Here is a 25039-nt window from a genome sequence, read left to right as displayed (position 1 = left end):
TTCTAATCTTAAGGATTAAGAGTGGGTTCTGGGGACGCCTGGGTGGCTCAGTTGGTTGAGCAGCTGCCTTCGGCTCAGGTCATGATCCCAGTGCCCTGGGATCGAGTCCCACATCAGGCTCCTTGCTCCGTAGGGAGCCTGCTTCTCCCTCTGACTCTGCCTGCCACTCTGTCTGCCTGTGCTCGCTCTCACGCTCTCTCTCTCTCTCTGACAAATAAATAAATAAAATCTTAAAAAAAAAATCTGAAAATAAAGAGTGGGTTCTGGAGTGCCTAACTTCAAATTCTATTAATTTTTCTGTGCTGTCTTGGGAAAATGTCTAATTCCTCTAAGTCTCAGTTTTCTCATCTGTAAAACAGGGAGATAATACTGGTATTTAATTGACTTGAAGACACATTTTTCTCCCCACATACTAACATCTCACTATGTATCTTACAGTTGCCATTGGCCAAAGATACACTCCAAACACTTACTACTTTAACTTCTCAGTAAGGATAAAATAATATTTCTAAGGGAAAGAAAGCATTGTGTCATGTTTAATTGGCAGTGTTTTTCTTTCTTAGTGGTACATAAAGTAATGCTGTATCTCATAACTGATAGCATCTGAGATTCAATGACATATGGTAACAATACCTGCTTCATGGCAGGGGGTGAAGATGAAATGGGATAATGCAGAAAAGGAGATGACAGAGTGCTTGGGGAAAAACAGATATGAAGTAGATTCCAGAAGATGGGACATGGAGGAATTGGCACCATCAGCCTTGGACAAAAGAGTAGAAAGGAGGTCCAGGGAATATTTACACACCAAGGAAAGACACATTGAAATCAAGATAAGTCACCAAATGCATTCCAGGCCGTTGGTTGAAATGGGAGCATGGGAAGGGGTGGGCGGGTAAAGATCTGATGGCTATCCCCAGAAAGTAAGGGTCACCACGTGTCTTCCCCTTTGGGGGTAGGAGTCTATACCTATATTTCTCATTAAACTCCTGCCTCTATTAGTTGGGGGTACTAGTTGTCCTCTGTGGAGCCTGCCTCTTTAGTTGCTTTACTTTACCTCAGTTTGGTGTCTTCCTATCCAGAAGACCTCTATTTAATCTTTGTTTAATCTTGGTCCCTTACCTTCTCACAGGCCCTGTTGATAATTGTTGAGGTACCAGCATGCCTCGAGTTATTAAGTCAATAGTATCTACTATAATTCAAAATGAATTATTTGAGAAAAATATATGATTTATTGTGCTCTTATTTAGTTTATGTGCTGCCCTATAATTGAGGTATCTAAGTCTTTGCTCCTAAACTAACTGGCCCTTGCTGTCTAGGCTTAATTAGGTTCAGTTTTTGTAACTGTGATTACTTTTTAGATATTATTTTCCTACTCCTTGTGCTTACACTACATAGCCTCCTCCAGTCCCTAAACCTCAACTACTGTGTATTCTGACAGCTCACAAATCTAGGGTCTTAACCTGAGAGTAGGATAATCAAAGGCTATATATTATGTCTTTTGGGGGTGTGTACTTGAGTCATCTCTGGATTTGGAAATGTTGCTGAAACACCGTGAAGGAAGAAGAAGATGGATATGTTCTTGGTCTGTTCCGCTGTTATGTAACCAGGCTTTGAAGAAAATCTCCATGCTGACAACATCGTTGTCTATAGTCTGAAGGTCAATGTCAGTTCCCAGGATAGAACTCTCTGCAGAAGAAAGGGAATTAGCGGGTAAAGTATTTAATTCTTTAATTGTAAACTTCGAAAAATGTAAACATTTAAATGCACCCACCTTTTGACCCACCAGTTCTACTCTCTAGATATCTAGCTTAGAGACATTCTTAATAGTATACATGGACACATATGCAAAGATGTTCAGTACAGCATTGTTGTAATAACAAATGATCAAAACCTTAAACAGGAAGCAATTCAAATACCCATCAATAGGGTAAGGTTTAAATAAGTTACAGCACACTCAACCTTTGGATAATCACACAGCTGAGATAATTACACAGCTGTTAAACAAAGTAAAGTTAAATATACTGGCAGGGAAATCTAAGAGATGGTAAATAAATAAATAAGTTTTAGAACAGATGTGTGAACACTTTATATAAAAATAAAATAAAATAAATAAAAATCAAACCCTTGGCCTAAGTACATACATATGTATGTAAACGCCTTTTACAAAGATCTGGAAGGCTACCATCAAACTGTTAATGGTGGGCAGGAATGGAAACAGGACAGAGTTCTGAAGTATGTTTCCTTTTTATTATTCATACTTCTATCCTGTTTTAATTTTATTGTATTTAAAAAGCACTCTGGAATACAAAAATAGCCAAAAATAATACAGAAATGGAAGTTAAAGACTTAGTTAACAAGGGAGAGCTTCAGCTTCCTTAGTTCCTATTTATCTATCTATTTATTTAAAAAGATGTTATTTACTTATTTATTCGAGAGAGAGAGAGAGAGAGAGACAGCGAGAGAGCACAAGTAGGGGGAGCAGCAAAGGGAGGGGGAGAAGCAAGCTCCTCGCTAAGCAGGGAGTCCAATGACGATGTGGGGCTTGATCCCAGGAGCCTGGGATCATGATCAAGGGAAAGGCAGACACTTGAACAACAGAGCTACACAGGCGCCACTTCTTCACCTCTTATTTCACAGTAAAAATGTAGTCAATTATTACTTCTGCTATAAAAAAATAATTTTTTTTAAAAAGTAAAAGAAAAAAATAGTGCACTCCCAGGCTTCACCTCAGACACAGATTATACAAGTTTGTCATTGGCAGGCTGTAACTCACAAGTGTGATTAGCAGCTGGGAAGACAGAAATGTTCTAGTAGAGTGTGATTTGATTCCAAATCTGAGTGAATGGAACTAGGTATGTTGGGTGACGAGGCTTTGCTGGTCTACTTCCTGTTTTAGGCAACACTTGCTCAGTAACTAGGTCTGGGTCTACAGGTAAAGGTTATCAGTAAAAGCCAAATATAAGGTAGTAGAGGAAACACAGAGAGAGGAAATGAGGCAAGAGCTGGAAAGAAACCGAAGAGGAACCTGATTTTTTTTTTCCTTACCATGAGGGACTCTCTGAAATACTTTCACAAAGAGCCTAAGAAAATTGATGAATTAACTTTTGTGTATGACTCATAGACTCCAGGGAGAAGGCTGGTTTATTTCTAGAACGACATTCCTGAGGACAAGGAGGCAGAGGTGACAGACTCTCCACAGGGAACAAAGGGCTTCAGTCCAGAGTGTTGGTACCCACACAGGGGAGGTGTGGTGAGACTCAGATGACTTCATGTCATATTAATGACTTATTCTGTGGCTGAAAGGGGCGCCAAATGCATTTCTCTTTGACCAGAATGATTAAAACTCTGCCATCTTCCATGAACAGTTCTGAGGATTCAAATTAACCAATTATTTCATTCATTCCATCAAGCAGTAATTTTTATTATGTACTACATAGAAGATGAAATATTGTACAGGGTACAAAGATTATACGTAAAGGAGTTTGTAAAGCTACACCATTTAAAAAAAAAAAAGATTTTATTTATTTATTTGACAGATAGAGTTCACAAGTAGGCAGAGAGGCAGGCAGAGAGAGAGGAGGAAGCAGGCTCCCTGCTGAGCAGAGAGCCTGATGCAGAGCTGGATCCCTGGACCCCGGATCATGACCCGAGCCGAAAGCAGAGGCTTAACCCACTGAGCCACCCAGGTGCCCCTACACCATTCTTTTTAAAGAGTTTTTTTGTCTTTTGTTTTAAAAAAGATTTTATTTATTTATCTAACAGAGTGAGAGAGAGAGAGATCACAAATAGGCAGAGTGGCAGGCAGAGAGAGAGGCGGAAACAGGCTCCCCGCTAAGCAGAGAGCCCAATGTGGGGCTCCATCCCAGGACCCTGGGATCATGACCTGAGCCGAAGGCAGAGGTTTAACCCACTGAACCACCCAGGTGCCCCGCTACACTATTCTTGACCATCCTCCTCAAACTGCCATCTGCCACATTATGTTTTAGGTATTACAGAGATAAATGCAAAGTCACTGCCCAAGAAATGTTCCTTGTGAGTAAAGAAAAAGTATTTTTTAAAAAAAAATATTTTATTTATTTATTTGACAGACAGAGATCACAAGTAGGCAGAGAGACAGGCAGAGAGAGAGAGGGAAGCAGGCTCCCTGCAGTGCAGAGAGCTCGATGTGGGGCTCGATCCCAGGACTCTGGGATCATGACCTGAGCCGAAGGCAGAGGCTTTAACCCACTGAGCCACCCAGGTGCCACAAAAGAAAGTATCTTTTTAATAATGTGAATTTTATTCTGTCACAGGCAAAAGAAGTAATTTAATTTTACTAAGCCTGAGGCCTGGACTTCAATTTGAGTAACAAGTACAGAAAGAACTGAACCCAAAACTTCAGTGAGGCAAAAATCACTATTAAAGCATGAAAAGGCAGATACAAAATGAAAGAAATGGAATTGAGTGAAGGATCTCTGAAAGTGGGGAGGATAAGAGAGAGAGAGAGAGAGGGAATACAAGCAGGGGGTGTGGGAGGAGAAACAGGCTTCCTGCCCAGTGGGGAGCCTGAAGTGGGGCTCCATCCCAGGACCCTGGAATCACCACCTGAGCAGAAGGTAGACGCTTAAAGACTGAGCCACCCAGCCACCCCGTACCAGTTCATTTTTCTAAAACGTGATTTCCTCAGTTCTCTCCTTTACTAAAGAGTACACACTGCCTTCCTTGATTATTTTCTTTATTTCCCTCAGTCACCCTGTACCACTTGGTTCTACTCATTATTCATCAAATACCCCACTCTTCCCTTCTGTGATGGCTCATATGATTCTTTCCCACCCTTGCCTGTTGAGATCTTACATGCCCATTCATTCCCCATCCCCTAGCTCAGTAGCTAGCTTAGAGCTGAAGCCTAGCAAATGCCTGTTGAGCTCAACATTTGCTCCCCCTCCTCAGCTCTCATGACCTTTTCCTGTAACTCTTCTGCTTCAACTAAATTAGTCTCCTTGCCACATGACTTCCTTCCTTCCTTAGTGCTTTTATTACTCTGTCAATCCATGGCTCGCTCCTCCCCCAAAACTCAGCTCCAAACGGACTCTGTTCCGGAAGTTATGCTTAATTATATCCTCCCTTATTTGGGTTTAATCATCAGCTCTTGGATATAGGTGGGCTTCATTTAGGCAATACTAATTACTCTTGCTAATCTATTTCTTCAGAAGGGTTTTCTTCTCTTTCTGTGAGCTTATGAAAAGTGGTGGGATGTGATGGAGAGAGGAGGGTTTGAATTGCCACTTGGAATAGTTATATGACTTTGGACAAAGTGGGGATATTACAACCTATTTCATGGTTATAGTGAGGCATAAGACGTGAGATGATTATCTATGAATGGCATGCCTAGGTCCAACAAATGGCATTTTCTTCATTTTCTCTCATCAACAAAATGATTTGCTCTTACAGGATAAGAATGTGCTTTCCTTTTTTATAAGCTCTCCCCCCATCACTTCCCTTGGCGATTGCTTTCTCCCCACCACTAACATATATAAGAACACCAAAGGCAGAGAACTGTGTTCCTCATAAATACAATGAAATGTGCCAAACTAGGCATCTAGGTGGCTCAGTGGGTTAAAGCCTCTGCCCTCTGCTCAGGTCATGATAACAGGGTTGTGGGATCTAGTCTCGCATCTGGTTCCTGCTCAGTGGGGAGTCTGCTTCTCCCTCTGACTCCCTCCCCCATTTGTGCTCTCTCAAAAATAAATAAAATCTTTTTTTTTTAATATTTTATTTATTTATTTGAGAGAGATTTATTGAGAGAGATCACAAGCAGGCAGAGAGGCAGACAGAGAGAGAGGAGGAAGCAGGCTCCCTGCTGAGCAGAGAACCCGATGTGGGGCTCGATCCCAGGACTCTGAGTTCATGACATGACCCGAAGGCAGCGGCTTAACCCGCTGAGCCACCCAGGCGCCCCAAAAATAAATAAAATCTTAAAAAAAAAAAAAAAAAGAAAAGGAAATGTACTAAACCTGGGAAATGGGGAAGAAACTTGTCACTTCTCAGAGATTGAAGAGCAGCTCCCACCTTGACTGGTGAGCAGGAAAGAGCTAGTCCCACTCACAGTATGAAACAGGAAGGTTATGGGAGTGAGTGTGGCTGGGAGTTTTTGGGTGGTGAGGACAAGGAAGGACGGGTTCTCTGTCGCAAGGCTGCAAAAAGCATTCACATTCAGTGTTTGGATCTGCCCTGCCCTCCTGTGGCCACAAGTAGTGATGCCTTCTACTGAGCTCTTGCAGAAAGACCACAATATTAAGAAAAATTAAGAGAGCCAAATGATTGAAAATATGGCAATGCCTAAAGCAGTCCATCTCAGAATTTAACCCTGCAAAAAGGTTACAGGGAGAATGTAACACTTTAATACACAAACAGACGTAGAATATCGAAAGTAGAGACCTAGGAAAATTCTGCTCCAGCTCAATTCTATAAATCCTCCCCTGTCCTACAAAGGCCTGGACCTATAGGCCAGACCTGTTCCTTTCCAAATGGCCCTCCTATGGCCTGTTCTTGAGTAGGATGGGCTTTAGGGGTTCTGGAAACCCCCTTAAATTGTATATAACTTCACCTGTAAATGTATAGTTGTATTCTAATAGGGTGGAGGAGGGGGACAGGTCCTTAGCTTTCATCAGATCCTTGAGAGTGTTGTGAGTCCAATAAAGGTCAAGAGCCACTGCAAAAACTGTGGGACTGTGATATCTCAGCCTCTCTGGGCCAGTTTGCAATCTTTGTTGTCTAGCTTCTGAATATAGGAGTAGTACAGGATGTTAATAACTAGGATAAGTAATCAGAGTTGACAAAGTTTGCTCAGGAACAACTGTGCAGAGTCATTTAACGATTGTCTTTAAATCAACAATGGCATGAAGATAACCTCTAAAAGCTCACATTGTTGGGAGCAGCCTGGCTTGTTTCTGAGCTCATGTACCTCATTTATGGAAGTGATGCTTGGACCCTGGGAAAAAGGAGAAGCTCCTTGAAAGGAGGCAGCAGGGTAGTGGTGATTATGTGATGCAGACTCTCTAGAGAAGTGAGTGCAGGACTGACCAGGTGGTGACTATCTTCCTAGGGTTCCCGTCTACAAAACAGCAAAACTAGAAGTGTAATGAGAATAGAGGGACTTTATTTCGCAGAACTATTCTCAGGGAGAGAAGAGATGTTATTCATTCATTCATCCTTTCATTCAGTTCATTTGTCTTTCAAATAATTATTTATTTAATGCCTTCTATGATGCAGGCACACTGTGTCAACAATGAAAGAGACAAATTATCTGCTTTTGTGGGTTACATTCTAGTGGGAGAACAAAGAATAAACAAACAATAGAAACAAAAAAAAAAACAATTACAGATAATGGTAGGTACTATGAAAAAAAACAAAACACAGTAAGAGTATGACGTGTATGTGTGTGTGTCTTTGTGTGTGTGTGTGAGAGAGAGACAGAGAGAGAGAGAGAAAGTTTTCTCTTCAGGAAGTATATGATCCAAGTTGTAAGAAAATACGTTTTATCTAAGGCCTTAAGAGCTCATTTTCATTTTACAAAAAAAAAAAAAAAAAAATGCAACCCACATGCAAAAGAAGCTGGTCCCTACTGATTGAGAGATACCGAAGTCTAAATATAGTTTGACTAGAAAACACTAGACTTAGAAGGTATTTAGAGAGTCCTCTTTTTCTGCACAAACGTATTTATATTTTCTATAAACAAAACAGTATGGAGGTTCCTGAAAAATTAAAAATAGAGCTACTCTATGATCCAGCAATTGCATCACTAAGTATTTACTCAAGGAATATAAAAATACTGTTTGAAAGGGATACATTCACTCCACTGTTTACAGCAGCAGCATCTACAATTGCCAAACTATGGGAAAAGGCCAAGTGTCCACCAACTGATGAATGGATAAACAATATGTGAGATTGAGATATATATATACATATATATAAATAAATATATCAAATTTTTATGGATATTACGCAGCCATATAAAAGAAATCCTGTCATTTGCAGTGAAATCTTGCCATTTTCACTGCTAGAGAGTATTATGCTAAGCGAAATAAATCAGTCAGAGAAAGACAAATACTATATGATTTCCCACATATGAGAAATTTTAAGAAACAAAATAAATGAGCATTGGGAAAAAAGGACAGGGGGCAAACCAAGAAACAGACTTAATTATAGAGAACAAACTGATGGTTACCAGAGGGGGAGGTGGGGAGGGATGGATTAAACAGGTGAGGGGTATTGAAGAGGGCATTTGTGATGAACATCAGTTATAATATGGAAGGGATGAATCTGTACACCTGAAACTAATATTACACTGTATGTTAACAAACCAGAATTTAAATAAAAACTTTAAACAAAGACTAAAATAAAAAAATAAATATTCAATAAGTGAATCAACAAAAATAAAACAAAAAGTAAATGCACATGGCATTTTGTTTGATACTGCCAAATATCCCTCCAGAAGGGTTGTGCCACTGTGCATTCTACCAGTAATGCAAATATGTTCTCATAATTTTTAACTTTGGCAAATCTAATAGATGGGAAGTAGTATGTTGGTGCAGTCTTAATTTTAATTTCTCTATGAATGAGGTTAAACATATTTTCCTATTTTTTAAAAAAATCTTCATATGTTTAAGGGCCATTTAAAAAATACCCCTTGGGGGCACCTGGGTGGCTCAGTGGGTTAAAGCCTCTGCCTTTGGTCGGCTCAGGTCATGATCCCAGGGTCCTGGGATCAAGCCCCGCATTGGGCTCTCTCCTCATCAGAGAGCCTGTTTCCTCCAATCTCTCTCTCTCTCTTCCTGCCTCTCTGCCTACTTGTGATCTCTGTCTGTCAAATAAATAAATAATTCTTTAAAAAATACCCTTTGAACTATCCACTCATGTTTTTGTCCGTTTTTCTGCAGGGTTTTTGGTCTTTTTCCCCGAAGTTTTCAAGTGTTCTTTCTCTATTAGCAATATTAGCCTTTCCTCTCCATGTTCCTACCCCTCATCCAAGACATATATTGCAAATATTTTCTCCAATTTTTTCAGTTGTCTTTATTTATTTAAAATGTATTTAAAAATATATTTATTTTTATGTAGTTGAATAAATTACTGCACATGGATTTTGAGTCACAGATAGAGAAACTTTCCCTATTCTAAGATGATAAAGGCATTCACCAATGTTCTCTTACTACTCTTGAAATATTATTTTTTACGTTTAGGTCCCTGGAACACGTGGATTACTTTCTAGATGGTAACAGGTTGCCTGGTACCACTTTTAGAACAAGCCCATCTTTGCCCTTGTAATGTAACAGACCACCTTCATCCTATACTATATTTATATCTGTACTCGTGTTTAATTCTGTCCCCAGTTAGTCCTTGTATTATGCTAACTAGTGCTCCAGTGCTAGGTATATGGTGGGGCTGATTTCAGATGGGAAAGTGGCCAGATTGTCCAAGGATGGGAGGGAGTAACACCAGGCATTTGCCAAGTAAAGCAGGAGAATGTACATCTGTAAGTGTTAGGGGATGAGAAGGAGAAAGGAGGAGCAGAGAAGACTTGGGATTTAATCAAAAGAACTTTTAAGTCATAGTCTTGTAAAGAGAGAAATGATGGAGCACTTGAGCTTACTGAAGTGAATGGAATAGAGAAAAGGAAGTAAAAAGAAAGAACCAAACTGATCAACAGTGAAGGTTGTTCAGTCTGGTTGTGTTCTTATTTCCTTATAAACCATAGCTACAAACCCTAGATAATATAGTTCAAAAGATAAAACAGCTATCTGAGATAATATAGTTAAAAAAATAAAACAATTATGTGAGGACAGCTATCTGAAGACTGTGAGACTGAACAAAGGTAGAATTCAGAGAGGAACTGGAACTTGGGAACAAGTGACCAGCAAAGAATGAATTCCCCCAAGGGTAGCCTCACTTGTAACAGTGTGAACCTAGTATAGCAGCTAAAACTTTAATAGAAAGACCTCTGTCTTTCACTGGCCTTATCAGGGGTAGGAGCCAGGGGCAAGGAGAGCCTCCAGAAAGTGAGGAAGAAATCCAAGAAGGGAGGTAGCCTGAGAACCCTAAATTATGTGTTTAAACTCAGTCCAGGCACCTTGCTGACCCTTACCCCACACATGTATGGGACAAACTGGAAGCAGCTCATAGTGGAAGCTAAACCAATGCAACCGAGATCTGAGTCCCTGACTACTGTAGGCCATGACTAGCTGCAGTTTGCGTCAAACAAAGTTAGCTGTCTACCGAAACAAACACTTTTCAGGGTAATATACTAGAATCCAGAGTCCCTATAACAACATTCACAAAATACAACAAACAAATGTGTCTGGCATACAGAGTCAGAAAATGTGACCCAGTCTCAAAGGAAAATACAATCAACAGATGTAAACACCAAGATATAAAGGTATCAGACTTATTAGACAGAGATTTTAAAGGAGCATAATTATATAACTATACCTATAAATTATAATTATGTTCAATGAGGAGTAGAAAATATGTTCATAATGAATGATGATATAGGAAATACCAGGGAAATAGAAAATATAAAAAATATAATATGGAAATTTTAGCACTGAAAAATACATTATCTGAACAAGAAAATTCACTGCATGGGCTTGGGAATGACAGATGAGAGACAGTGAACTTAATGATAGGTCAATGGAGATGATAATTTAATCTAAAAAAGAGAAAGAAAAAACTTTGAACAAAATAAAACCAACCACAGAGGCTTGGAAACTGTAGAACAATTTTAAAAGTCTTAACATGTGGGTAACTGGAGTCCAAGAAAAAGAGACAAAGATGAATGAGATGGAAAAAATATTTGAGGAGATGAGGCAGGAAATTTCCCAAATTCAATCAAAGATATACATTTATAGGTTGTGATACTGTGGCTTATAGTAAGAGGTATATATTTGATCTTTGTCTTGTTTCTGGCAGAGCTCCTAAAACCTTTGGAATTTCCTAAATGAGAGAGCAATAAAGGTATCTTTTGTCATGTTAGTGAGGTGACTTTTGGGAAGCACCGAAGGATGGGGTCAATTGCCAGAGAAGTCAGTCCTGTGTTTAGAGGGTTGGAACTTTCAGCTCCACACACTGTGACCTCTGGGGAGGAGAAAGGAACCCAGAAGTTGAATCACTTGTCAATGGCGAATGAATGAATTAACTGTGCCTATGTAATGAACTCCCCATGAAAACCCCTAAAAGGACGTGGTTCAGAGAGCTTGTGGGTTGATGAACATGTAGAGATTTGGGGAGAGTGGTGTATTGGGAGAGGGCCTGAAAGCTCTGATCCTTTGTCCTCACACTTTGTCCTATGCATTTCTTTTATTGGGTTGTTCCTAAATTATATCCTCCTGTAATAAAATGGTAATCTAGTAAGTAAAATGTTTCTCTGAGTTCTGTGAGCCACTCTAACAAATTAATCAAATCCAAGGAGGTAGTCACTGGAAGTTCTGATCTATAGCTGATCACTCAGAAGCATAGGTGACAACCTGGACTTGTGATTGGTATCTGGTATGTGTGTGTGTTCATGTACACATGTGTGAGATTTTATGGGGCTGAGCCCTTAATTTGTGGATCTGATGCTATTTCCAGATAGTGCTGGAATTGAGTTAAGTTGTAGGATACCCAGCTGGTGTAGAATTACTTTGGGAAAATGCCCCCACACATCGAAATTGGGTACAGAATGGTTATAGATTCAAGAAGCTCAGTGAACCCCAGATAAGAAATCTGTGCCTAGTCACATCACTGTAAAGCTGCTGAAAAACAAACATAAAGTGAAAAATTTTGAAAGCTGCCAGATAAATGATCCTTTACATACAGGAGAAAGTGATTCAAGGACTGTGATATTTGATTAGAAACCATGGAAGACCAGAAGATAGTGGAACAACATTTTTAAACAAGCTGAAAGAAAGAAATATTCTATCAACCCGTAATTCTATATATAAGAAAAATACCCTCCAAGAATGAAGTTGAAACATGCATTTTTTGATAAATAACAGCTAAGAGAATTTGTCACCATCAGAACTAGCTATAAGAAATAAAAAAATTCTTTGAGCTGGAGGACATAATATCCAAAGGAAACGTGGATCTTCAGGAATGAATGAAGAGCACTGGAAAAGAAAAGAATATTTTTCTCTTGGTTTCTTTAAAATACACATGACCATTTAAAGCAAAATTTATAATAATGTTTTGAGTAATTTATAATGTAGATGTAATCCACATGGCAACTATAAAATAAAAGACTGTGTGTGTGTGAGAGAGAGACAGGGGATAAATGGACCTACATGGTTGCGAAGTTTCTATATTTCACATGGAATGGAACTATATTAATTCTAAGTAGGCTGCCAAAAAGTTAAAAAATATCTTTTAACCCCTGTAAGGTTTCTACATTTTATGTAAAATATTATCATCTTATTTTATTTTATTATTTATTTGAGAGAGAGCACAAATAGGGAAGGTGGGCAGTGGGGAGAGTAACAGAGGGAGAAGGAGAAGCAGGGAGAGAGACTGTGGGGCTCCCTGGGATCTTGACCTGAGCTGAAGGCAAACAACTGACTGAGCCACCCAGGTGCCCCTCTTATTTTATTTTTTTAAGTGACCTCTATACCCAGTGTGGGGCTCAAACTCACAATTCTAGGATCAAGAGTCTCATACTCCACTGACTGAGCCAGCTAGGCACTCTAAAGTATTATAATCTTGCAGCTTCAGTGTTTTATGTGAAGTGGTACTATACTGACTCTGAGTAGACTATGAAAAATTAAGAATCTATAACATAATCCCTAAAGAAGCTACTAAAAATTAATGTAAGGAAATATAGCTAAATGACAAAATATAAATTAAAACAGAATCCTAAAAATATTTAATAATCTAAAAAATGTGGGAAAGCAGGGAAAGGGTGAACAAAAACCAGAGAAGACAAAAAAATAAATAAATAAAATGGTACGCCTAAATCCAACCATATTAATACTTGTTGTAAATGTTAATGGACTATATATTCCAAGTAAAAGGCAGAGATTAGCAGAATGGATTAAAAAACAAGACCCAATTACACACTGCCTATAAGACATACACTTTAGTATAAGAACATAAAATGGGCTGAAACAAATGGATGAGAAAAGATGAACCATAATTACAGTAAGACCCAAGAAAAATAAAAACGTCATAAAAAGATTTGTTTATGGATATTTGCAGCAGCTTTGGTCGCAATACTACGAAATTGGAAACAAGTGAAACACCCATTAATAGATGGATGGTTAAACAAAATATGGAATATTCATACAATATACTACCAGTCAGCAATAATAAGAAATTATGGTTTAAACAACAACATGGGTTAATCTCAAAGTCTATAAGAAACAAGTCAGATATAAAAGAATATGTATTATATTATTTCATTTATATAAAATGCAAACTAATCTACAGACAAAAGGCACATTAGTGGCATACACTAGGGAATGAGGGAGGAAGGGAGTGTAAAGGGGCAAAAGGAATCTTTTAGGGATGATAAAATGTTCTGTATTTTGATTGTGGTGATGATTTGTGGGCATATACAACTGTCAAAACTCATTGAATTTATACTTTGAATAGGTGCAATGTACGGTATGTAAATTACTCCTTCAAAATGTTGGAGAGGAAAATTTTTTAAACCTCCATTTTCAAATATCTTTAGATTTTCTGTTAACTCTAAAAAAATCTTTAATTCAATTTCAAAAAAGGGAATAACTAACATTTTCTGAGACCATGGCTTCTGTTAATGAAATAAGCACATGTCTCTCTGTGTTGAAAATCTTTAGGTAATAAATACAACAGTTGTTCTAAACACTACAGGGAAATGACTTTAATGTGGTTATCAAAGACAAACTCAATGAACAACTGCATTTTCTGGTCTATTTTCCAAGACATTGGAAGGGGGAAACAACTCATTTGTGGAGTTTGACAACTGCACTGAAGCATGAAGCATACGATAGGTTTTTTTGTTTTTGTTTTTATTTTTTATTTTTTTCTGGACTCCTTTAGGAAGCAACAAATCTTTACCTTCTATGTTTGGGTTGTTAACATTTGGTGTTTCCTGAGAACACATATGGATACAATAGCTTTCCAAAAGAGCTGACATTGATCTCTAGCAAAGGAAATACTAAACAGATGGTTTGAGAGCACTTAGAAAGGGAACCTGATATCCTTGTGTACAAGGCTGAGAAGTGCAGGCTGGCTGACAGCATCGTTAGGTTGATTTGTAACCGGCTGAAAGACTTACACACTCAACCAGTGCACTGCTGTCAATCTGGACAGATGCCCTTTGGATACCAAAGTGCATTGATCATACCAGCCCTTTTAATTTTGGCATATTTATTACTTAGCCATTCTTTAGAAAGCTATTATAAAATTTTTATTATATGCAAGCGAACACATATATGTAAGCTACAAGCATAACAGCAAAAGGAACATTCATGAATCCTTTATTCAGCTTAAGATGTAGAATATCAACAATACTACTAAGATATCTGTATGGTTTTTTTCCTGATCTTCTGCAAAAGAAAACTTGTCACATTGAGGTTGTTTTTTTGTTTGTTTTAAAGATTTTATTTATTTATTTGACAGATAGAGATCACAAGTAGGCAGAGAGGCAGGCAGAGAGAGAGAGAGATTGAGAGAGAGAGAGAGGAAGAAGCAGGCTCCCCGTCCAGCAGAGAGCCGGATGTGGGGCTGGATCCCAGGACCCTGGGACCATGACCTGAGCCGAAGGCAGAGGCTTTAACCCACTGAGCCACCTAGGCACCCCTGGATAGTAAGCGTTTAATATTATTATGATCCATAAACAAAAGTTAGTGTAGGTTAAGAGACCAATGCTTTTATTTCACATATCTTCTCCTTGAGGCTCAGAACTTAACTTAAAAATGAGTAGAGCTATCAGTATTATTCCCTCCACCAATGGCTCTTTTATGGTGTTAACTTTGGCTGCTGGAATTGACAGGCTCTCCCAGACCCTAAATTTATGATCAAGATCCAGGTTTAGGGATCTACTCTAAAGAGCAGGGTTGGCATATGTGTAAAGAGGGCATATAAAGATAAAGAAGGCCGCCAGCTTTCCCTGTGAGAGGTATACATCATCATAACTCTATTTCAAAGACTCACACTTCTAGTCCTCTTTTAAGAGCAAAAGAGGAACAAAATGGATAAATAACAGAAAAGAAAGGCTACCAAATCTGTGGGAAAGTTTTATAAACAAAATACCATATATGTGAATTACAACTATATAATCTAAACATGATTGTGAAAACCAAGAAACAATGTGTAAAAATAAAATCAGTATATTGGGTTAGTTGGATTATAAATGGTTTTAAATTTAAAGTTTTTTTATGGTCATATCTTCCTTTTCAATAAAAAATTATTAGAGCTTGAAAATTTTCTCAGTAAAAAGGCATATATAAAAAGGTTCTATTATTACTATTATTTTTAAAAAAGATTTTATTTATTTGTTTGTCAGAACTATAGAGAGCGAGAGATAACACAATCAGGGGGAGTAGCAGGCAGGAGAAGCAGGCTCCCTGCCAAGCAAGGATCCTAATGCAGGAGTTGATCCCAGGACCCTGTGATCATGACCTGAGCAGAAGGAAGACACTTAACTGAGTCACCCCCACATCCCATAGTGTTACTACTATTAATACCACAGGTAACATTTATTTACTGCTCACATGTGCCAGGCACTGTTCTAAGTGCTTTACATGCAAGGTGTATTTAATCTCTCTGATATGAGGTATTTGAGAGGCAGGGCAGGGTGTTATGGGGGGTAGGGAAGGAAAAAATGAAACAAGATGGGATCGGGAGGGAGACAAACCATAAGAGACTCTTAATCCCATGAAACAAACTAAGGGTTACTGGAAGGTGGTGGGGGTAGGGATAGGGTGGCTGGGTTATGGACACTGGGGAGGGTATGTGCTATGGTGAGTGCTGTGAAATGTGTAAGCATGATGATTCACAGACCTGTACCCCTGGGGCAAATAATACATTATATGTTAATTAAAAAAATCCCTATGAGGCAGCTGCTCTTATTAGTCCTACTTTGTAAATGAAAAAAATTGTGAAATAAGAAGTTTAAATAACTGTTCAAGGTCACACAGTTCTCCAGTAAAATGTAAAAATCCAATTGGATGGTTGAATAAATAGTGATGAATTTATACAGTAAAATGCATCACAGCTGTTAAAAGGAATAGATTAGTTCTTTCTGTGTCAATATGAAAAAAAAAAATGGATAATTAACCAAATGAAAAAAATAAAAATTCAGACGAATAGTGAATACTGTATAGTTACATTTTTTGTAAAAGTATTGATAACAGTAATAATGTTACATGTGTGTTCATATCCATGTACATGTAAGGAAAATTATTCAGCAGAATGTGCACTATGCTACTAATGGTGGTTATCTCTGGAGAGCAGAATTTTGAGTCATTTTGAACAGTTTATATTATATACTTATGCAGTGTTTAAATTTGTACAACATTTTTTAAGAGATCATATTGCTTTTTTTTAAAGATTTTTTTTTTTAATTTGAGAGAGAGAGAGAAAGTGGGAGAGAACATGAGAGGGGAGAAGGTGAGAGGGAGAAGCAGACTTCCTGTGGAGCTGGGAGCCTGATGTGGGACTCGATCCCAGGGCTCTGGGAACATGACCTGAGCTGAAGGCAGACGCTTAATCAACTGAGCCACCCAGGCACCCTAAATTTGTACAACTTATAATAAAAAATGGTAAAATGACCAGACAAAAGCTACTACAAAGAGAGCTAGGCTGGATCTTTTAGCTAAATTTTAAAATAAAGAAAAAAATGCACCAGTTAGACTAAACAGGAACAGATGAAAGAAAGCACCATTTATGGGACACCCGGGTGGCCCAGTCAGTTAAGCTGCTGCCTTCAGCTCAGGTCATGATCCCAGGGGTTCCTGCTCAGTGGGGAGTCTGCAACTCCTTCTGCCCCTCCCCCCTAGAGCGTTCTCTCTCTCTTGCGTGCGCGTGCACACTTGCACTCTCTCACTCAAATAAATATAATCTTTAAAAGAAAAGCACCATTTATGTGGTTGAAAGAAAATATAAAATAGGCTATATGGTCTGAATATTTATAGGAAACTTAAACTGATATGAGTGTGATTTAAAGTTAATCTTTTCATTTTAGATTTTTTTTAAAACTTTCTAAAATGTGAGTCTACTTTCTTCATTTCTTTTTTTTAATTGTAACTTTCTTTTAAGATTTCATGTGCTTATTTGACAGAAAGAGATAGCAAGAGCAGGAACACAAGTAGGGGGAGTGGGAGAGGGAGAATCAGGCTTCCTGCTGAGCAGCTGGATGTGGGGCTCTATCCCAAGACCCAGGGATCATGACCTGAGCTGAAGGTAGACAGGCAACGACTGAGCCACCTACTTTCTTCATTTCTAAATTCATTCTTATTTTGATGATTCTGGATCTTGCACTCTCCAAGTCATCTTTATAATTAGTTCTCACTGGGCAGGATTGCACTAAAGGAAGCAGAATTTTTTTAATTATTTTTTTTAAACATATAAGGGGTACAGGTCTATGAATTGCCAGGTTTACACACTTCACGGTACCTACCATAGCACATACCCTCCCCAATGTCTATAACCCCATCACCCCTCCCCCCCGGCAGCCCTCCGTTTGTTTTGTGATGTTAAGAGTCTCCTATGGTTTGTCTCCCTCCTGATCCCATCTTGTTTCATTTCTTCTTTTCCTACCCCCCAAGCCCCCCAGGGTTGCATCTCCACTTCCTCATATCAGGGAGATCATATGATAGTTGTTTCTCCGATTGACTTATTTCGCTAAGCATAATACCCTCTAGTTCCATTCATGTTGTCACAAATGGCAAGATTTCATTTCTTTTGAAGGCTGCATAGTATTCCACTGTATGTATATACCACATATTCTTTATCCATTCATCTAGATGTCCAAGTTGATGGACATCTAGGTTCTTTCCATAGTTTGGCTATTGTGGACATTGCTGTTATAAACATTCATGTGCACATGCCCCTTCGGATCACTACATTTGTATCGTTAGGGTAAATACCCAGTAGTGCAATTGCTGGGTCGTAAGGTAGCTCTATTTTCAACTTTTTGAGGAAACTCCATTCTGTTTTCCAGAGTGGTTGCACCAGCTTGCATTCCTACCAACAGTGTAGGAGGGTTCCCCTTTCTCCACATCCTCGCCAACATCTTTCATTTCCTGACTTGTTAATTTTAGCCATTCTGACTGGTGTGAGGTGGTATCTCATTGTGGTTTTGATTTGTATTTCCCTGCTGCCAAGTGATGTGGAACACTTTTTCATGTGTCTGTTAGCCATGTGGATGTCTTCTTTGCAGAAATGTCTGTTCATGTCCTCTGCCCATTTCTTTTTTCTTTTTTTTTAAATAAAGATTTTATTTATTTATTTGACAGACAGAGATCACAAGTAGGCAGAGAGGCAGGCAGAGAGAGGAGGAAGCAGGCTCCCTGCCTAGCAGAGAGCCCGATGTGGGGCTTGATCCCAGGACCCTGGGATCATGACCTGAGCTGAAGGCAGAGGCTTTAACCTACTGAGCCACCCAGGTGCCCCCTCTGCCCATTTCTTGATTGGATTATTTGTTCTTTGGGTGTTGAGTTTGCTAAGCTCTTTATAGATTTTGGATACTAGCCCTTTATCTGATATGCCATTTGCAAATATCTTCTCCCATTCTGTCCGTTGTCTTTTGGTTTTGTTAACTGTTCCTTTGCTGTGCAAAAGCTTTTGAACTTGATGAAGTCCCAATAGTTCATTTTTGCCCTTGCTTCCCTTGCGTTTGGTGATGTTCCTAGGAAGAAGTTGTTGCAGCTGAGGTGGAAGAGGTTGCTGCCTGTGTTCTCCTCGAGGATTTTGATGGATTCCTTTATCACATTGAGGTCCTTCATCCATTTTGAGTCTATATTCGTGTGCAGGAGGCAGAATTTTTGACTGACTGAAGGACATACTCTCATACTTACTTTTTATTATTTATTTATTTAAAAAATATTTTATTTATTTATTTAACAGAGAGAGAGAGAGATCACAAGTAGGCAGAGAGGCAGGCAGAGAGAGAGAGAGGGGGGGGGGCGAAGCAGGCTTCCTGCTAAGCAGAGAGCCTGATGCGGGGCTTGATCCCAGGACCCTGAGATCATGACCTCAGTTGAAGGCAGAGGCTTACCCCACTCAGCCACCACACAGGTGCCCCTCATACTTACTTTTTAAATGAGTCTGCAAAAACATTTCCCTGTAACTGGTCTCTCTAAAAGTGGAATAGAGATACTTTTCCTTTAATAGATGATCAAGGTTACAGAGTTAAAAATATATATATATATATATATATATATATATATATATATAGACTCAAGTGCTTGAATTAAGGTGTCTGGGTGGCTCAGTTGGTTGAGTGACTGCCTTGGGCTCAGCTCATGATCACAGGGTCCTCAGATTGAATTCCGCATCAGGCTCCCTGCTCAGTGGAGCACCTGTTTTCCCTCTCCCTCTGCCTGATGCTCTGCCTACTTGTGCTCTCTATCTCTCTGCCAAATAAATAAATAAAATCTAAAAAAAAAAAAAAAAAGATAAGAGGGGCGCCTGGAAGGCTCAGTGGGTTAAGCCACTGCCTTTGGCTCGTGATCTCAGGGTCCTGGGATCAAGCCCTGCATTGGGCTCTCTGCTCAGCAGGGAGCCTGCTTCCCTCTCTCTCTGCCTGCCTCTCCGTCTACTTGTGATTTCTCTCTGTCAAATGAATAAATAAAATCTTTAAAAAAAAGAATATAATAAATAATTAAATAAATAAATAAATAAATAAAAGATAAGGAAAAAAGTGCTTGAATTAATTTATGATATTCATGGGTTACAAAGGGAAGCTAAGTGTTTGACATATGAAACTAACCATTTGGGTTGATGTCAAAAAGGGAGACCATTATCTCACCCAAATCATTTTATTTTTTCCAATCATTCACTTATTTTTAAAAGAAACATTTATTGAGAATCTGTTATGTGCAAGGCTGGATGATACATGCTGGTGATACAAAGATGTGTTAGATGTAGTTATCCTCAGGTAACTTACAATGCACTTGGGACCTGGCCATTAAAAACAAATCTCAGAAATATTAAACCAACCATATGCAAAAATTTTCAGAAATATTAACAAGATTAGCTGACTTACTGAACATTTATCATGCACGAATTAACACACATCATCTCATTAAATCTGTACTATTGCATAAGGCAAGAATTAGCAACTAAGGCTTAAACAGACTAAGTACCTTCTCAAAGTTGCACAGCTAGTAAGTGATAGAACTGGGGTTTATACTCAGACAACCTGATTCTTGAGCGGTCATCTTTATGAGAGAAGTTGATTTTGCTAATCTCTTCATAAGGACACCAAGATGAGGCAAAGCTTAATGGAATGAAATAATTAAGAGGAAAGTACAGGTAACTGGGAAGATCTCAATATATGAACCATACATACATATACTTAGCCTGCAAAGAGGAATTACCAGAAATTTATGGGATGACGTATTATTTATAAGCAAATAGGAGATTACTGGAAGATCATCAGGAGTGACACAAGGTAGAAAACTGTCTTCCTGAATGTAAAAGTTCTTCTATATGGCTCTAGACACCAACTTTCTAAATAAAGACATCAGGTGGCCTCAGAGTACTCTGAGCTCTGTGCCACTAAAGATACAGGAAATTCTTACTGGATACAGTCACTGAAGAGGGAAAAGGACATAGTCCATGCCTGATACATCCATTGCCAAAGAGAAAGAAAAAGATCTTCTCTCTCATAGATTCAGTTTGAGAACTTACTAGGGAGGATTCTAGCGGCCTGAGGAACTATAATGGCTTCACCGAGGTCATGGCCCATTCTTTGTGACCATGAAAGTAAGGTGTTACTAGAGAATGAGGATTCAGCGGATGCTGGGCAGACCAAGAACTGTCATCAATTCATTCAACAAATATCACCTGTAATCTAGAATATTCTACACACTAGGACATAGAAATGAGTAAACAAATTCCTAATCCTAAGGTACTTAGAATTTAATCCAGAAAGAAAAGATATCAAGTAGTTTCAGATTAGATGAGAAGAAAAAATTATCACCCAGTGGTGATGAACAATTCTCCATGGCATATAATAAAGTGCTAAAATGTTTGGTACACACCACAAGGCTATCGTTGTTCTAAGGAGAGGAAAATCAATATAGTAATCAGGAACATGAATTAGGCCTTAAGGGATGGGGAAGATTTGGTTGGAAGAAGATAAGGGAAGGAACTCAGAGGAAAGAAGAGGGAATTCAAAGGAAAAGACAACTATAAGTGAAGAGATGGAGAGAGAAAGAAAGACATTCAGTGAGGAGAGTGACTTGAGAAAAGCAGAGTGTGCAAAGTGGGTGACAGCTCATAAACGACACAGCTAAGACTGGTTATCATCCCTCCTGGACCAAAACAATGTCAGTGGCCTCATGAAGCTGGAAGGGTTCACATGTGTCAGGTTTGGAGTGGAACCACACACTTAGATTTAATTCTCTCACCTAATTAGTGTGTTATCCAAGTGTGACCAGAAAGCGACCAATGGTATCAGAATAGGGCTCCTCCCATGTGCATAATCTTGGAGAAGGCCAATACATGCAGAAAAGATTGTTGAAGGGTTAACAATAACTTGAGTGTTGGATAAATTAAAACTGGCTAAAAATATCTTAAACTCCATAATTTGGGAATTTCTCCTTGACTTTCTGACCAAAATCTTTTCATAAATTTCCATTGCCTTAGAATAAAATCTAAAGGTCTTAGAATGGCATATATGGCCTTTCTTGATCAAATTCTTGCCTATCTTCATAGACTTAACTCCTGCTTCTGCCTGACCTGCTCTAGTAATAAGGAACCATGGGCACTTCCCTGAAAGTTGATTAATCTTGCTTTCTCATGCCCCCATGTCTCCTTTTTGAGTGCCCTTGTTTCTTCCTCTACATGATTAATTCCTATATGTTCTTTAAGACTCAGTTCAAATATTTTATGCTCTAGGAAATTTAGAATTATTAGTGATTTATGTAGGATTTATTGGCAGGGACATGGGTATTAGTGGTTGCCGGGTTGGGGTAGGCAGGTTGGGGACACCAGAGCTGGGAAGCTAGCAACTAAGAACCCCATTATGGAGAGGTGGGAAGGACGTAGGAGGCAGGGAATATGTGAGCTGAGACTCTAGTTCCCTGGCACATGCTTCATTGTTCCATCAAACTTCACTTATAAAATATAAATCCAAAGATAAAATTATTAAGAATTTCAAGAGAGCAACCAAAGAGCATTAAATCCCAAGCATAGGGTGTTTCTGAATGCTGGGCCCTGTGTGACTATATTGGTCATAAGTCCATGAAGTCAGCCCTGCACATAAGTCTGTTTATTCAGCATTGGTTATAATAGCAAATTGTAGTAAACAAAATTGTTATTAATAAGTGATTAAACAAACTATGATCCAACCACACAAAAAGAAAATCATATAGCCAGTAAAAAATAAGACAGATCTATAGATACTAACAGAGATGGCTATCCAACACACAAAGAAGGTTATAGAATATTATGTATATTATGATTCTGTAAAAATACTAAATATATACTTAATATATATTAGGCCTGTATATACATTTAGAAACGCCTGTCTAAACTGTGGAGAAATATGTTGGGTTCATTTAATTGAAGAACAAAAAGACCATGGAAAATAATCTTCCTGACTACTCATTAAAATTCTTTTTACCTTTTCTTTTAATTCTTACCATCACTGCTAGGCTCTTCAGCAGGGGATACTGAGTCCATATACTCTAGGTCTCCCTTAGTGATTTCAACCACCTGAAGTCTTCTGACTCTGACTAGGTCTGTATCTTTCAATCCTTCCTCCAATTGTTTGACCACCTTCTTTCCAGGCTGGGAAGTCAGAACAGTAATCTGGAAATAAATCCAAGAATCAATGTGTCTACTTTGATGTACACAGTGAAGAGCATAGTAGGTTATATCTGGAGGATAGACACAGCAGAAGTCTGTGGCAGTGGCTATTGTCTTTGAAGCAGAGAAGATTTTATGGTAACTTAAAAATCAAATTTCATTTGACAGATTCTGGTGGAAGAGGTCTGGTGGGACAAATCATTACAGGATCCTTCCAAACAGGTGAGGCCTATCCCAGAAAGCGACCAGTGAGAAGTCATCCCTATGCTTTAAGTTAAGATTGCTTGAAGTTTCTCATGCTCAAAATGCTTCAATTTTATAAGGCAACAAAGGATTCCCTGAATATCAGGGAATCTCTATGCTTCTTTCTCATGGTGGTACTTCCACATAGATTTCTCTCCTTGTTCAAACTGGATACAGGTGAGCTGTTTCTTCTGCTTTCTTAACTCTAAAATGTACTCACTCTTGATCAATATATCTAACCTGAAGGGATACTGAGGTGTTTGTTTATAATCTGAATATTTTATTTCATCTGAGTGAATCTTCCAGATGTTTTCATTAGCAGTTTTGTCCTTAATTTGAAAATCTGGAAGGCAAATATTAAATATATGCAATTTTCTTTTGTACTTAGACATTTATTTTTGGTGTTTGGAACGTTTCTTTGGGGGGGAAGAGTGAGTGAGCACGTGTGTGTGTGCATGGAGGGGGGAAGTAGCAAGAGAGAGGGAGAGAGAATCTTAAGCAGGTTCCACCACCAGCACGGAGCCTGATGCACACAGGGTTCGATCTCAGGATTTCAAGATTGTGACCTGAGCAGAAATCAAGAGTTAGGCACTTAACCGACTAAGCCACCCAAGTGCCCCAGTGCTTGGACATTTTTGATTAATGAAGGATGCAGATAAAAGCACAGTTATTTTTTAAAATACATCTGTTTGATGCCTGAGGTTTCCAAAGATTGAATGTGTTTTAACTCATAGTCACTCATGCACCTAGTGGAGTACCCAGGCATGACTTATATTTTTTAAGATTGTCTTAGTCTGCACTAGAAGTTTAGCAATCTTTAAATTTGCACATTTACTAAGTCCAAGAAAATTTACTCAATTTGATGCCAAGATTTGATTAAGAACAACTGTAAATTCTGAAGGGTGCAAAGGAAATACAAATATAGACAGCAATCTAGGCAGTTTAACAACTACTTTACAAGCTCCAAAAATCCAGAGGCAGATGGCATATTCAGATTTTGATTTCAGTTTTTCATCATAATTCACTTCAGCCCATATTTTTAGCATTTCTCTTTATGCTGGCTCTGTATAAGAATTACACAGACTATAGGAAAAAGAGAACATATCCCTTGCCCGCAGGGAGATGAAAATCTAGACGTGAAAATTACCATCAAAGTGTATGAAACAAAGAACAATATAAGGATGATAAATAATGAAGCATCTAGATGGCTCGCAATGGTCTTAGAGTCCTAAGGCCAGTATTCTTACCTCCAGGGAAGTAAAGCTCAGAGATGCACCTGTGGTCACGTGTCTGCTGTACTGTTTGAACTGCTGAAGCCCATCCTGTACTGCCAGGTGCAGGGAAGAGCTATGTGGCCTGAAACAGCCTTCTCTCTGCAACATGCGGAGTTCTGAGATGCAGGCCTTCAGCCTAACAAAGTTCCCTTTCACTTGCTGTAGAGAAAAATGAACCAAAGATCTTTAGTAACCCAGGTTCCAGATTAATGGGCAGTCCATCTTCTTTATCAGTTATTCCTCAGGCGTCCCTTCCCTTCCTGAAGATTTTTTAATTGACCATATCTATTCTATGCCTTCTATGCTTTAGGCATGGCACTAAAATCTTCCCTATACCAGAAGAAAGAAAATTTGTAGTCAAAGGGCTTTGATTATGTGGAGTTACCAGGAACAGGAAAGAAAGTGTTTGAACTTATTCACTCATCCAAATGGAAGTCCAGTTGTTATTGCTGAGTTTTACTTTGGGGGGCTCTTCAAACTGGAGGCCTAGCAGGATCACTCTTAAATATTATTTTCATTTCATAGTCAGTCTAGGCACTGGGAGCCTCTCTAGT

At 38.7% G+C, this 25039-nt stretch overlaps 1 protein-coding gene across 2 annotated transcripts in view; it reads right to left on the bottom strand.

Moving 5' to 3' along the window:
• Positions 1–25039, bottom strand: part of M1AP (meiosis 1 associated protein) — a 79120-nt gene that overhangs the window by 20840 nt on the left and 33241 nt on the right. For both annotated transcript variants that reach the window (XM_082743889.1, XM_082743890.1), the window contains 3 exons: positions 24459–24644; positions 22803–22971; positions 1513–1686 (listed from right to left, as the gene is read on the bottom strand). In XM_082743889.1, the coding sequence (XP_082600015.1) occupies positions 1513–1686; positions 22803–22971; positions 24459–24644 (529 nt within the window). The remainder of the gene's footprint in view (positions 1–1512; positions 1687–22802; positions 22972–24458; positions 24645–25039) is intronic.

Source organism: Mustela nivalis, assembly GCF_964662115.1.
Source record: "Mustela nivalis genome assembly, chromosome: 8".
NCBI lineage: Eukaryota > Metazoa > Chordata > Mammalia > Carnivora > Mustelidae > Mustela > Mustela nivalis.
Note: the sequence above shows the minus strand (reverse complement) of the source record. Positions and strands in the feature narration are given on the sequence as shown.